The 16,664-nt window shown below is 33.5% G+C and overlaps 2 protein-coding genes across 2 annotated transcripts in view; one reads left to right on the forward strand and one right to left on the reverse strand.

Annotated features, from left to right (window-relative positions):
- Positions 1-2,882: 2,882 nt before the first annotated feature.
- On the reverse strand, positions 2,883-3,872 carry LOC126893002 (uncharacterized). The gene has a single exon (XM_050662937.1). It carries the CDS (start codon positions 3,870-3,872, stop codon positions 2,883-2,885), a length of 990 nt encoding a protein of 329 aa, XP_050518894.1.
- Positions 3,873-11,692: 7,820 nt separating this feature from the next.
- Positions 11,693-16,664, forward strand: part of LOC114341637 (small conductance calcium-activated potassium channel protein) — a 250,833-nt gene continuing 245,861 nt past the window's right edge. The window contains exon 1 of the mRNA XM_050662938.1: positions 11,693-11,806. Coding sequence (XP_050518895.1) covers positions 11,693-11,806 — 114 coding nt within the window. The remainder of the gene's footprint in view (positions 11,807-16,664) is intronic.

Here is a 16,664-nt window from a genome sequence, read left to right on the forward strand (position 1 = left end):
CTGCTATTTTAGCATAATTTTTAGATTTTCCAATACTTTCTATGCAAAAATATACTCTTTATTCGTAACGATAAAGTCATTCATTAGTTTTCGTGATATTTGAAGTTAAAATGAAAAGGCACACTTATTTTGATTAATATATTATGCTCTTTCGTTTTAGCTTGAAATATCTCGAAAACTAATGGCGTTATCGTTACGAATGAAGAGTATGTTATTTACATATAAAGTATTGGAGAATCAAAAATGTGCTCTAAGACAACAATTCCGCCAGTGGCGTAGAATTTGGGAAGAGTCAACCATTCACGTTTCCCCGTCGTACGCCTCTGGTTGTAGCCAGAAACGTATGTTTAACATAATTTAGTATGGTGTACAGTACCAGCACCATTTACCAAATTTCGTGTTGTTGTCCCATGCCTCTCAGGAAATATTCAAAAATAAATAAATTAATAGGTTAACTTTGACACCCTGTATTTTGGTTATTATCAACTTTCGTACAAAGGTAAGTTAGCTTAAATCGGCCTATTTTAACCTCAGGAGTCTAAGGCTAAGCTATCGCCCACTCTTTACCAAACACCCTGTATAGTGCGAAAAGAACAGTGTTCAAAGAAAGAAAATATGTGCAATGTACCACTCTCTTTTTAAAGAGCCTCCACGTAGACATCAAATCCGTACTTACTCCCAAGGAAACTCCACCCCAAGCCATCACAAAGCCTCCATTAAACAATCTCGTTTCTCTTATCTTGCGCTGTGCATACTCGCTCATTTGGTAGACAAATACATCTTAAGGTTTCGACCACAATTGCTAACGTTACGTACCTTTCTGTTTTTAAAGTTTTGTTAACTGTTTTTTTATTGTTAATTTAGTTTTGCTTCAGTTAAAACACGTCATGTTACAAAACAAAACCGCCTATCTTCTTTATTTCTAAAGATATAGACATTAAAAAAAATGTTTACAAAAGGTAAGACTACGACACGATTTCGATGTATACCTATAGTTATACCTTATCCTCCCTACAGGGTGTCTCAAACGTAAGATAAGAAAAACATTTATTTTCTTCCACCCGGTATAAGTTGTTCAAAAAAGAAGTTTGAGTAAACCTTTGCCCAACTGAGTAAATACCAAAGAAAAATCTAAAATAATATAAAAAATTATCGGAATCCGTTAATCTTTTCAAGAGAAAATCAACTATAAAAATGAGCATAATATTAGGTGATGCATAACTTTTGAAACTATGACTATATTCTACTAATACATTTTCCTCAAAAACTCAACTTTCCTCATTCTATCGCTTTCACTATCTGCTCTTGTATAACTTTTTATATACCTATTCGGCAGGTTATATGATTTTAACTGATTAACGAGATGGGCAGCAAGATATACGTACTGTATAAAAATGTAAAAGTCAACTGTACAATATAAGTCCAGGGGAAAAAATTACCCTACTAGTGACACTAAGACAGACAAACGACATTTGTTTTGAATAGTATAGACCTCTAACAAGAACCTATATCCTTTTTCCTGCAATCGATATTTTAGACTGAATTAGTTATTAACAAATTAGAACAAAAAGGACAAAAATTTCGTTTTTTCTATAAATGTTAATGTTTTAAAACTCTTTAATTTATATTTTTTTTACTTTTTTTAAAGTGGACTTAGAACCTTCACATTACACACAATGTTGGGTCTTGTCGTGTTTAAAATATGCTCAAAATTTCGTAGCGATTGGTGAAATAGTCTATAAGTTTTTTTATTGTCTCTAAATTATTTTTTTGCAACATTTTAAGTCAGAAAATAATAAAGTTATACCTCGTAATTATAGGGCTAGGTTATGAAAGAAGAGGGTGTTCTATGTTCTTTTTCTATTCTAACAAAACAGTGCTTTATTCTATGCCAGGGGCCCCATTTTTATAATGTGTCCAAGGCCTCTAATAGGTGAAAGACGACCCTGTACAGAGGTCCATACTAATCAAAACAAATTGTCGTTTGCCTGGCTATCAGTTTCACGAGAAAACCTTTATTTCCATGGACTATATGTTTCTGAAATTGACTGATTGGCAGAAAAATATAAACTTGTCTCACATATAGTTGATCTCGATCTATTCTATATGTATGTATTCTTAAAAATCGGTCATTTGGCATCATATGTCACTTATGTTGTGTTATGAAAGAATTACACATATATACAAATATTTATAAGCTGTTGTTGCTAAATCTTACAATTTGTTTTCTCATTGTCCAGTGTTTACCTCTTGCCGTGAGTATTATTCTTTCTTTGACTAACTGAAAACTTTTGTTTTAAATACTTTCACAAAATTTATTACAAATTAACGTCACTACATCTGTTTCGGCAAAATGCCTTTCTTAGGTGATGTGTATTTGTTTACGTCTATACTTTATAGTCTATAACCGAATAAGGTTGAGGAGGGGGAGCTATGTGTCTCAAGTTGGTCATTCAAACCTATATCTGTATCTTTAATTGATTAATTTCCATAGATTCTAAAAAAGACAGCTCATTTTTATTTTTAATATAGATAATTTGAACTAAAATAAAAATGTATACCATTTTTATTGAGTTGCAATGCGAAGGAAAGACAATCTTATTCTTCACTTAGAACAGGGAGCGCAGTCCAACACTCTGAATCGACGATTTTCGACTCTTCTTGGAGTCATCATCGGAGAGGCGTAGGCCTGCTGCTCTCTGCTCGAAGTGACCAAACATTGAAAGCTTATCCCCACATTGCAACTGACGTGTATGGATTAACGTATGGTCCTAAAGTTTTGGGAAAAATTTCAAAAGCATATAACTCTGACCACACTAATCTTATATTTTTATTAAATTATTCAACAGTTTAACTTAACTATCCTTATTATACATCAAAATTCAAATGACAGAAAAGGGACCATTATTTTCGATTTGCCTAATAATTCCCCTGACACGTTGCATCATCCTTTGGACGACGTCGGCGTCAATTTCTCTCATTTTTGTATATATGCGGCGTCTTAACTGTTCCTGATTTTGTGCTTCCCATCCGTTATCATAGACTTTCCGACTTAATATTGCCCCGAACTCTTCAATTGGACGAGCCTGAGGCAGGTTGGGGGGATTGTCTGCTTTCGGTATAAAGGTAATGTTGTTAGTTTCGTACCAGTCCCTTGTGATCCTCGCGTAATGACATGAAGCAAGATCTGGCCAAAAGACTATTTGATCATTTGCATGATGTGTGTTCACAAACTGAAGCAATTTAGAGAGACATCTTTGAATATAAATATTTGCGTTTAAGGCTTCGCCTCGAACAACACCAATGTAGGGCTGTGAGATAAAGCCAGCCTCAGAAATTGCACACCATACCAAAATTTTGTCCTCAAATTTTTTCTTACTTTTGAATTTTATTTCATCAGGTACATTTTCGTAATCGTTCGTGTAAAACCCATCGTTACCCTTCATCTCAGAGTTGGACAAAGTAAAATATTTTTCATCGTCCATCACGATCAACTTGTTGACGAAATGCACTCGCCTTAACGCGCGGCAACATCTCTGAATTCTCTCTAATTGATCCTCTGTGTATTTTGGAGCTTTCCTTCTTTTCCGGTAGATAATATTGTTACTCGATAGGGTCCTGTATACTGTAGTCTTTCCAACATGAAATCTCTTGGCCAGTTTTCGCTGTGAGACCCCAATTTTGTTCTTAGGTGCTTCAATCAATCTTGCCTCTCTTATATGGTTCAAAATCCGCGGTCGGCCACTTTTACGCAAGTTAACACATGGTATCCCTTCTTCACATTCTCTGATTGTGCGATAAATTGTCGATTTGCTTATGTTTTGATCTCGATAAATATTAACAATATCTCGTTTCGACATTCGCCCAACCATATTATAAACACCTCGACGAATATCAATTTTATAAGACATTTTGCAGAGCACAAAGCAAAATATTCTGCTTTGTTTATTAAATGTCAATAACTGATGACATTTCAATTCCATGGCCTTCTTTGTTAAATGCATTTTGCTTCTCAATCAGACCAGGTGAAATTTTTCCCAAAACTTTAGGACCATACGTTAAGTGACTAGCGTTATCTGGCAATTGAAAGGTAAAGTTTTCAATCCTAATAGCAACATTAATAATATTGAAAAATATTAAAAATATTACTAAAAGATTTTTAAATTGAAAACTCATTGGTCCATGACCATTTCCCTGGTAACGCCTCCAAGGCTTCTAAAATTTGCAAGCCAGATGGATGCTGCAGTGGAGACAAAGGGAGGGAATTCTAAAAAGTTGCAATTCACAACCCCCGTCTGCAGCTTGGTAAAGTTCAAACGGAAAATGGACCTAGTTACTCTATAGGAGAAATACTAATATAAACTAAAATGAAAATGTATACCATTTTTATGGTATATAACTTCCCTTTGTCTTCACTGCAGCATCCATCTGGCTTGAAAATGTTTGAAGCTGTGGAGGTGTTACCAGGGAAATTGACCAATAACTTTTCAATTTAAAAATCTTTTAGTAATATTTTTAATATTTTTCATTATTAATGTTGCTATTAGGATTGAAAGCTTTACCTTTCTTAGATAATTTGAAATTGATAATTAAAAAAATGATTATGATCTAGAAGATGAAGTACGTACGTAAAATCTGTTTTTCTGTTACTGAGAGCCCGTTTATGTTCTACTATACGTTTCTTATAGTTCTACCAGTGTGGCACAGGATATGCCTTTCCTTCCGTGTATATTTCGTGGTTTACTGTAAAGAGGCCGAACTCATTAGACCGAAAAGTACTTTACCGAAACCTCACTAGACCGAAGAGTAGGAGACCGAAAGCAGGAGACCGAAAGTATTAGGTACATAATACAGGGTGCTCAAACAAGTTTGTAATCTGAGCAAAGGCAACATCAACCTCCTTTCACCCTTTATCCAGGCTTGGCACTGGCAGCACAAAGTACTGGCGAGGTTTTTTACTTTGTTTTTGTTTATTTTTTTTGAAGTTATATTTCTTTACGATGGAGAGTGAAATTTTATAATGCCGGGCGCATGCGCACACAGACAGTATGTAGTTCGTTGCTAATCTTTCAAGATATGTATGTATCAGCGCTGTCAGCGCAAATAAGTCGTTAAAAGGATATATTAGTGTTTTTAGTAAATGTATTATTTATTATAATTTTTGTGTCTTTGGATTTGTCTTCCTATATTTAAAGTATTTTTGTAGACTTCACTTGGTCTATTAAATTTGTCAGTATATATGAGAAATCTTGTAACCTGTCAAAGCAAAGGCAGTTTAGCTCGGTGGTAGCGCGTTCGACCGAAGATCGAGAGATCCCGGGTTCAAATCACGGACGATTCATATTTTTTTTTTATTTTTGGTATCGTTTTAATAAATTTTTTTTAAAGTGGTAGGTAAGAAAGTTAGTTTAATATTTAAATAAAATACAGATAACCTATTAAGTATATTAATTTCGTTGAAATCATAATAATAGAAGTATGACTTCTTACGTGCGTACACAGTACACACACATTCTTTTTTGTTTTTATTTGTTTTTGGTTTATTTTTTATTTATTATGTACAATACTAAATATTAAATATTAAAAATTGTTTAAAGGTTGTTTTTTGCTTTGTTTTTTGTTTATTTTTTTTTTTTGTTTTTATTTGTGTTGGGTTTATTTTCTATTTATTATGTACAATACTAAAAATTAAATATTGAAAATAGTTTAGAGGCGGTTTTTTTGCTTTGTTTTTTGTTTATTTTTTTGTTTTTAATAATACAATAAACAAAAAGACAGATATCCAAAATCTTAACATAATTTACTGCAACCTTTTTTAATTTATGTACCATTTCGGTCTAATTCTGTTCGGTCTAGTGAGGTTTCCGTAAAGTGCTTTTAGGTCCAATGAGTTCCGTCTACTGCTTTCGGCCTAATGATTTCGGTCTAATTGTCGTATACCATATTTCGTTCCTTAATGGCTGCATCTAATTTTCCGCCCTGAATGATCTTTACTCCCTGGTATTTGTAGTCTTCACATAATTTTATTTTTTGATTTCCACTCGACTAGGAGGCTACAAAGGATTACATAATCATCCATTCTCTCTGTGTCTCTGTTTGGAATTCAGAAAAATGGCCATCTGATTGGTGTACCTCAATTTATATCCTACTACACAGAAAAGGAACCACTACCAGATGTGAAAAGTGAAAACTACCGCACACTGTCACTAATAACACATGCTAGTAAAATCTTGTTGCATATCATCAAAAACAGATTAAAAACCTATCTACATTACCAAATACCTCTGGAACAAGCAGGGTTTGTAAAGGGTAAAGGTACAAGGGAACAAATCCTGAACCTGAGACAACTCATTGAAAAGTCTAGAGAATTTCAAGTACCTATGATTATATGCTTCGTTGACTACCAAAAGGCATTTGATTGTGTAAGCTGGATAAATCTGTGGTCAATTTTAATAGAAATGGGCGCACCAATGCACCTGGTGACACTTATTAAAAATCTGTACCAGTCTAATATAGCGACAGTACGACTAGATCAGAAGTTCTCAAACCAATTCAAGACCGAGAGAGGTGTTAGACAAGGATGCGTGTTGTCACTTGACTTATTTAAGATTTATGGTGAACATATCATGAGTATGGTTTTAGAAGGATGGGCCGGTGAAGTAACAGTAGCTGGTAGGAAAATCTCCAATTTAAGATTTGCTGATGACACTACACTTATAGCAGCAAATGAGCAAGAAATGTTTGATCTTCTGCGAAGAATTGAGTACGAAAGCAATAAAGTTGGTCTGAAAATCAATAAAGCTAAGACAAAAATAATGGTGGTGGACAGATTCGACACTATTCAACTGAGTAACATGTTACAGGAATACCAGATAGTAAACACCTTTATCTATCTCGGGTCTAGTATAACTAACGATGCGATGGTAACTGTGAAGCAGAAGTTCGGAGACGTATTGTTAGGGCAAAAAATTCGATGAGTCGCCTAATTAAAGTTTGGAAAGACAGATCTATCTCTCAAAATATCAAGGTGAGACTGGTGAATGCCTTGTATTCTCAATATTTCTATACGCAGCAGACACTTGGACTCTTCATGCATGCGAGCGCCAAAAAATTGATGCCTTTGAGATGTGGTGCTGGAGAAGAATGCTGCGCATACCTTGGACAGCTCATAGGACAAACGTTTCCATTTTAAACCAACTCAATGTCTGCAACGAATTCTGCAATTCTTTGGTCACGTGGTTCGCAGAGAGGACGACAGTTTGGAGAGATTAATCGTTTCTGGAAACGTTCCGGGGAGAAGATCAAGAGGACGATCACCAACTAGATGGTCTAACCAAATAAAGCATTCAGCTGGAAACTCATTCTGCGAAGCTCTTAGAGCAGCTGAAGATAGAGACCAATGGAGCAACATTGTTAGGAATATTGGAAGAAATCACGATCCTCAGTAATGGGGAAACGACAAGAGAGACAGAGAGAGGAGGCTATTTTGGTCTCCTAATATACTCATGTACCTACTCAGTTTTTCCATATTCACTTCTAAACCCCACTGACCCCACTTTTCATTTAAAGACTATAAAGTGTAGACGAATAGTAAACACACATTACTTGAGAAAGGCACTGTGCCGAAACAGGTGTAGTGACTTTAATTTTTAATAAATGTGGAAGTATTGAAAAGAGAAGTTTTAAGTGTTTCATTGTTAAATAAAATAAACTTATATCAAGTAAGGGTCGAATCCATCCCTTATTGTTTCTTTTCTTTTAAATTTCGATCATCCCTGTAGAAAGTAAGAATTATGACAATAACTCTTTTAAATAGTGCAGATAAGGGGAGCATTTCAGGCAATTCCACGGTGACCGATCGAAGTCCAACCCTCATAGTTAGCAAAAAGTAATTCATGCTTGAGGAGTCAACCCCGTTTTACCCTGAAGTAGTTACGTTAAGCCCGAAACTAGTAACTTTTAGGAACACAAACCACAGGAGTTGATTGGCGTGTTTAAAGGGGGAATAGGCTTTGGCGTTGCGTACGGAAGAATTTCACGCTTCGCAACTCGATATGTTTGCTTTTCTCCCGGCTATCTGATAATTTTGGGAAACCAATTACTACTTAAGGAGTATACAATCAAACTAATATAATATAGTATAATACACATAGTTTCAAAAGTTATTCATCGCCTAAAATATTTTTAAAGTGCACTAGAAGTGTTACCACCCCACCCCTTATTACCTCATTTATTTTTAGGATATAAGCAAAACGCTCGGACAGGTCGATTTTTAAAATAATCATAGTATATTATAGCATCAATGTTTCAAACTTTACGCTATCCCTCTTCAGCTGACAGGCATAACTTTGAATTTTTTAAATGGGAAAGTATATCATGTGACACCCCATTTAAAAGCTTTTGAAATACAGATTACAAAAATGTATAATACTTTAATCCTTTTTGAGAGCGTAGGCGTAAAATTTCAGTCGAATTATTTTTAAACGCATTTATTTTGTTCGAATCCTGAGAAAACTAATACGTATTTTGAAAAATTTAAACGCAAAATGAAAGACTGCATTATTGCGGGGGGCAGAAAGTCCCTTAGAATAAACAAAAAGTTTCTTTTGAATGATATATTTGAAATTAAAAATCAGACTCTTTTTTTCACCCCTGTGACATATTAAAATAAACATTATAGAAGTTCTCAGGGACTTTCGATCATCAGTTTTCAGAAATTTTTCATAAATACTTAGTAGTTTTCTCAGAATCCGAGAAAAATGAATGCATTTAAAAATAATTCGACCAAAATTTTGCGCCTACGCTCTCAACAAGGATTAAAGTAATATATATTTTTGTAATCAATATTTCAAAAGCTTTTAAATGAGGTATCACATGATGTACTTTCCTATTTAAAAAAAAATCAAAGTTATGCCTGTCACCTGAAGAGGGATCGCGTAAAGTTCGAAACGTAGATGTAATAATATACTATGATTATTTTAAAAATCGACCTGTCCGAGCGTTTTGCTTATATCCTAAAAATAAATGAGGTAATAAGGGGTGGGGTGGTAACACTTATTCTAGTGCACTGTATTTATTTTCATAGTAGGCGAGGAAATCAAACATTACACCCCTAACTTTTTTAAAGTAAGACGGATCGTTATGAAACCTTTTGCATTCGATTTGGGAGAGCTTCAGGAAAAAAGTTGACCTATTGGCATAAGGGACAAATGAAAATTGCATTGTTGTAGGCGGAAAATGCATTTTCCAAAGTGCATTTCAAAGTGTTTAAATAATAAAAATTCACAACTCAGAAAGTAATCATGGAAATGAGTTCAGTTTTCATAATCGGGGGTTTTTGAGGTCGCTGAGCACGAATATCGGTCCGGCGAAGCTGTAAGAGGTACCTACCCAGGCAATCAAATAACGTTTACAAGACGTTGAAAAGACGTCATAATTATCACCAAACCACGTCAGTTTGTCACGTTTTTTCGACGTCGAAAGTCACGTGAATATATCCCACCATAACTGACGTCATTTTTATCAAGTTTTAAATACGTGATATAAAAAACGTATTTTATGTCGTTTTTTTAGATTATCTTTCATTTTATGGTTTTAAAAATACACAATAACAATTATTCGTATGGGCATTGTTGGTATTGCAATTTTTCATTTAACTGTTTTAAATTTAGCTTATAGGCTAAAAGTAAAACCAAATACATATACTTACAATACCCTGGATGCAATATTATAGAATTTTCACTTTTTATATAAAGGTACTTACTGTGTCAAAACTGAAACAACATATAAACTAATAAATCATTTATTAACAAATTAATTTAATTAAAGTCGATAACACATAATTAGTGCATTAACAGAAAATATTCACCAAAACAAAACACATAACCTGAAACCGTTTTCAAGAAGAACTATTGAATGAAACTAACTCACTTGAGAAAAACGAATAAAAATCTCTTAATTAACACGTTCCTTCAACTAAATAATATTATAATTATAATTAATATTAAATAATAGATATTATCTAAATGAAAAGTCTTATTTTAATACCACACAAAGCACGTAAACAATAAATAAAAAATTTCTTATGACAATTTAAGTTTATAAACGAAATTGTTTGGAGTCAAAACTCAAAACATTATAAGCATTAACTCGTTAAGCTCCTCCCATTTTTGTGACGTCAGATTTGGGCTGTATGAAATGAAAACGTGTTTTTAAACGTATTTTAACGTCATTAATCTTACGTATTTAAAATCACCTACAAAAGACGTTTATACGACGTAATGTTCAAACACGTGTATATATTCAACCAAAAGCTAACATTTCCTCGACGTTATTGATGTCACTTGGTTGCCTGGGTAGTGCCCGGTATCTACATCGTCTCATAGAGTTTTACGGAAATTCGTTATGAAAATAGTTGAAATTTAGTACCTCGGGGTTTTTGGGGTCACTGGACACGAATATTGCATTGTAAATGCTGTACGAGGTACCTGGTGCCCAATATGTACGTCATCTCCTGGAGTTTTATGAAAATTCGTTATGAATATAGTTTAAATTTTATAACTCTGGGTTTTTGAGGTCGCTTGACATGAATATTGCATCGCAGATGCTATACGAGGTATCTGCTGCCCGGATCATCTCCTGGTATTAAATGCATTTAAAACATTTATTTGTATAAAAAAAGAGTATCTTAGGGGCGATTTCTCATACCTACGTTAATCTATAGTTAAGTTGACTGCGGTTCAGCCGTGAACGTTGGTTTTGTTTGGAAGTGCAATTCTCATTGTCAGTTCAAGTTCTACAGCTTTCGAGAAATGCCAATAGATGGAAAACGGTAAAACCATCGCCATTTTGTATCACCTTTTCTTATGCTGTTTCTAAATAAAGTATTAATAGTCAAACAGTCATTTTAATAATTATAAATAAATCTAATAAACATAAAAATAATGTTATCGTTTATCGTTACGCTTAATTTATATTGTGACTGCGTCTCACGTTAAGTTGCAATAATACAACGCATGCGTAATCCATGAAATCATCTGAATTGGGTTCTGATTGTTCTGAACGACCGAATTTCAGCGTTCAAGAAAGGTTCAAGCTGGACGTAGTTTAAACTGCCATCGGTTGAACGTGAATTGAGAAATACGATTGAAGTTTACAAGAAGTTCAGGTTAAACTGGAGTTGAACTCGATATGAGAAATCGGCCATTACTCTTACTGTTACTCACTGTTGAATTTTATGACGAATCTCAATAAACCTCCAGGAGACGATGTAGATATCGGGCACCAGGTATTTTCGATGCAATATTCCTGGTATTTCCAGGTATTTTGCACGGCACTGGTGCAGGGCACCAGTTACCTCGTACAGCATCGTCGAAGAAATATTCGTTTTCAGCGACCTCAAAACATTTGGGATAACAAGTTTCAACGATTTTTATAATGAATTTCCATTAAACTCTAGGAGATGACGTACATGCCGGGCACCAGGTACCTCGTACAGCTTCGCCGACCCGATATTCATGTTCAGCGACCTCAAAAACCCAGAGATAAAAAATTTAAACTATTTTCATAACGAGTTTTCATAAAACTCCGGGAGATGACGTACATACTGGGCACCAGGTACTTGTACAACGTTGCGGCAGCAATATTCGTATTCAGCGACCTAAAAAACCTCGGGATAACAAGGCTTTTCATCATGAATGTCCATAAAACTCCAGGAGACGGCCTGAATACCGAAATACGGGCATCAGGTACCTTGTATGGTTTCGCCGATCCGATATTCATGTTCAGCGACTTCAAAAACCACCGAGTATGAAAATTGAACTCATATCCATGATTAGTTTCCGAGTTGTGAATTCTTATTTTTTGAACGCTTTGAGATGAACTTTGGAAAATGCATTTTCCGCCTACAGCAATGCACTTTTCATTCGTCCCTTATGCGAATAGGTCAACTTTTTTCCTGAAGCTCCCCGAATCAAATGCAAAAGGTTTCATAACAATCCGTCTTAATTTAAAAAATTTAGAGCTTTAGGCGGTTTTAGTGCTTTATATCCTCGCCTATAGTTGAATTTTTCATGAACAGTTTAACGGATTCCGCAATTTTTTTTTATTATTTTAGATTTTTCTCTGATATTTACACAGTTTTGCAAAGGTTTACTCAAGTTTCTTTTTTGAACTTATACCGGGTGGAAGACAGGAAATGTTTTTCTTATTGTTGTTCTAAAGCTATTTCCTTGTAGACCAGGGCGCATCTGTAAAAATATTAGTACATTTGGACCTTGAAAGGTGAGTCAAATTTTTTTGCAGAAATTGCTTGAAAATAACACAAGTAATAATATTTGAGTTATCCTCCCTCTCGAAAAGGTCCGGAAAATTGTTTAAATAATCAAAATGTCAAAAAATGAAGGAAAAATTCGATTTTTCTCTTTGTTTTTTAATTATAACTTTAAAAGTATTCATTTCCGAGAAAAGTTGTATGGACATAAAAGTTGCATAATTAAATTTCCAACAATATAGAATTGGCTAAATATTTAAAAAAATAGTCACACTTGTTGCAAAATAGCAATAATTGCGAAAAAACCATACAAAAACAAGTATTCGCATTTTACGTTTTTCAACCACTTATGCAAACCTAGGACCTTCATATTTCACCCAGAAGAACCTTATGATACAGTACAACAATACTGTAAATTTCATTAAGATCGGTTCAATAGATTTTGAAAAATAAATTTTGCAATCCAGCTTTCGCAAAAAAAATTCATTTTTTCAAAATGTTACAGGACTGAAAATAAAGCAGATAGCAAGTTGAATTTTTTGCGTATAGAAGTGTACTGTACCTTTCATTTGCAATTTGCAAAATTAAAATCGATTAACTACCACGGCGTCAGGAATTTTTTTAAATAAACATTAATTATTGGTGCTACTCGCAGGACAGCGGATAGTTTGCTCTGATTGGGCATTCCAATGACCTTTGATAATGATTGATACGTTTTAATTTTAATTACATTTCGATATAAATAAATAAATTTGTTTATTGCAAAATAAAAACACATACTCTATCCTTTGAAATAACACTTTTTTAGCAAAAACTTTCTTTGTTCATATATTTTAACTTAGAGAATAAAAGTTTATTATTTTTAAACATATGCAATTGTTTAAACAATATTTCACAAACAATAATAAAATTAGTTTGATTTTTGTGGAATTAAAATATTAAAATACAACAAAATATAGAGTGAGAAAATAATATATTAGATAAAGATTGGAAGAAATTTTGGTGGAAATCAACTTGTGCGAATCGAACACAGCTGTCCTGCGCGTAGCACCAAAAAATAATGTTTATTTAAAAAATGTCCTGACGCCGTGGTAATTAATCGATTTTAATTTTGAAAATTGCAAATGAAAGGTACAGTACACTTCTATCTGCTTTGTTCTTAGTCTTGCAACATTTGAAAAAAATGAATTTTTTTTTGCGAAAGCTGGATTCCAAAATTTATTTTGCAAAATCTATTAAACTGATCTTAATGAAATTTACAGTGTTGTTATACTATATCATAAAGTTTTTTTGGGTAAAATATGAAGGTCCTAAGTGTAGCAGAAATGGTTAAAAAACGTAAAATGCGAATACTTGTATTTGTATGGTTTTTTTCGCAATTATTGCTATTTTGCAACAAGGGTGACTATTTTTAACTAATTCTATATTGTAGGAAATTTAATTACGCAACTTTTATGTCAGTACATCTTTTCTCAGAAATGAATAGTTTTAAAGTTATAATCAAAAAAACAATAAAAAATCGAGTTTTTCCTTCATATTTTGACATTTTGTTTATATAAACAATGTTCCGGACCATTTTGAGTGGAGAATAACTCAAATATTATTATTTGAGTTATTTTCAAGCAATTTCTGCAAAAAAATTTGAGTCACCTCTCAACGTCCATCTCAAAACAGATGCGCCCTGGACTATTGTGGCATTTTTATAATTGGGAAATAAGCCACAATTAAATTGAAAAATTTATTTTATTAACGTTTCGACGCCCAAATCGGATGTCGTTGTCAAAATACAAAATATTACTAAATTAAACAAAAATGTTGTTGCTTAGTAAAAAATTCTTCTAAAAATTTATTTAATCTGACTCATTTATATCGGCAATTCAGACATATATTATACATTTTAAAGTAGAAGACTTTAAAATTATATTGCCAATATTTATAAGTTGCAACAACATTTTTGTTTAATTTAGTAATATTTTGTGTTTTGAAAACGACATCCGATTTGGGCGTCGAAACGTTAATAAAATTAGTTTTTCAATTTAATTGTGGCTTATTTCCCAATCAAAATAGTTAATTGTTTTTCTTATGTTAGGTTTGAGACACCCTGTAGGGATGACAAGCTGTAAGTATGGGTATAGTCTGTTCGCTAAACTCAGACGCAACTTTCTAGATATTTTAGTCGGTAATTTTGCCAATTTTAGTAAAATTGGCAAAAGAGAATTACTAAATAGTTAATAATTACTAAATAGTTAGTAATTTTGCAAATTTTTGCAAAATTGGCAAAAAACAAAAAAATTATCGACTCAAGTATCTAGCCAGTTGCGTCTGAGTTTAGCGAACCGACTATATATACCGAAATCGTATTGTAGTCTTACGTTTTGTGAACAGTTTGTTTGTTGAATTCCTCTGATATCTTTAAAAATACAGAAAATACACGGTTTTATTCTTTAACATGGCGTGTTTACATGAAACAAAACTAAATTAACAATTAAAAAACAGTTAACAAAACTTTAAAAACAGAAAGGCACATAAAGCTAACAATTCTGGTCGACACCCTAAGAGTTATTTGTCGACCAAGTGAGCGGTATGCACAGCGCAACATAAGAGAGACGAGATTGTTTAATGGAGGCTATGTGATGGTTTGGGGTGGAATTTCCTTGAGAGTAAGTACCGATTTGGTGTCTACGCGGAGGCTCCTTAAGTAGCGAGAGGTACATTGCACAGATTTTCTTTCTTCTTACGCTTTGTTCCTGTCGCACTATTAGGAAATAATTGAATCTTAGTGTATGATAAGACATGGCCTCCTCACGTATCGCAAGTCGTCTAACCGTCTAGTTTCTTTGTTATTAAAGATATCAGGGAAACTATAAAATTAAAATTTTCACAAAATATGAGACTGCAACATAATTTTGATGTATACTACCCACATTTGTACCATTTCCTCCCTAAAGGGTGCCTCAAAGTTTTGTTTCTGGTAAAACACATGTTAAAGAATAAAACCTTCTATTTTCTTTGTTTCTAAAGATATCAGAGACATTCAAAAACAAAATATTCACAAAACATAAGACTACAATACGATTTTGATGTATACTGAGGTGCATCTTGTACTCCTTACAGGGTGTCTCACACTTATATATATATATATACATAGTTCAGCTCAACAGGTCTCAGGGGCCCAAGGTTTCAATGGTTTTCTTCCATTTCTTTCTGTCTTGTGCTAGGTGTTTCCAATCTTGTACCCTCAGCGACTTCAGATCTTCTTTTGCCGACTCCAACCATCTTCGGGGGCGTCCTCTTTTTCTTTTTGTACCATCCTCCTTGTTTATTAGTTCATTGGGAACTCTTCCTTCTTCCATTCTTGCTATATATCCGAGCCATCTTAATCTTTGAATTTTGGCGAGTGTTGTTATTTTTGGTTGCCCATATATTTGCATTATTTCTTCATTCGTTCTTCTTCGCCAGATATTCCACTCTTTTAGACCTCCGTATATCCTTTTGAGGATCTTTTGTTCCCATCTATCTAATTTTACTTCCATGTCTTTATTTAACGTCCAGGTCTCGCTAGCATACAGTACTGTAGGTCGGATAACTGTTGTATATATTCGTTTTTTTGTTTTTCTGCATATTATCTTTGACCTCAGTATCTTAGTTAGACTCCCAGCACTCTTACTACCTTTCGCCATTCTTTTTGCTATTTCTTGTTTCTCTTCGTTCCTATTTATTAGTGTTACTCCCAAGTAATCGAATTGGCCGACAATTTCGAAGTTATATTCTTTACTTGAGCTTTGTATCTTAAAGGACTGTCCCAGATGATTTTCATTTCCCTTCATCACCATATATTTCGTTTTTTCTTCGTTTATTTCTAAACCATATTCCTTGGCTGTTATCTCTAGTTTATTAAAAATGTCCCTTAATTCCGCAGGTCTCCTTGTTATTAAGGTATTATCATCTGCGTATGCTACACATTGATGCCTGTGATGATATACTGTGCCTTTAGTACAGATCGTAAAATTGCATTCTCGTAAAATTTTGTCTAAAATTAAATTGAAGAAATCTGTTGATAAAGGGTCACCTTGTCGCAGGCCTCTATCGGTGATAAAGCTATCCGAAACCCGTCCTTCTATCATAACATTACTTTTAGTGTCACTAAGTATGCAATTATTCAATCTTACTATTTTTGGTGGAAATTCAAACTATTCTAGCGTTTCATATACTTTACTTCTTTCTATGGTATCGTATGCCAGTCTAAAATCAATAAAAAACGTATTTAATGCTAGGTTGAATTCATATGAGCTAGTTTCATTTGTTTCATTTTGTAAAATTTTTAACTTTTGTTTTAATTTTATTTCTAGTTAATATGGCCAGAATCTTATATACTGTATCTTGTAGAGCTATT

The sequence above is a fragment of the Diabrotica virgifera genome, chromosome 10 (genome assembly GCF_917563875.1).
Source record: "Diabrotica virgifera virgifera chromosome 10, PGI_DIABVI_V3a".
NCBI classification, from domain to species: domain Eukaryota; kingdom Metazoa; phylum Arthropoda; class Insecta; order Coleoptera; family Chrysomelidae; genus Diabrotica; species Diabrotica virgifera.

Excerpts from the sequence above, each read along its gene's own strand:
- LOC126893002 (XM_050662937.1), bottom strand. The coding sequence starts at position 3,872 with ATGGTTGGGCGAATGTCGAAACGAGATATTGTTAATATTTATCGAGAT.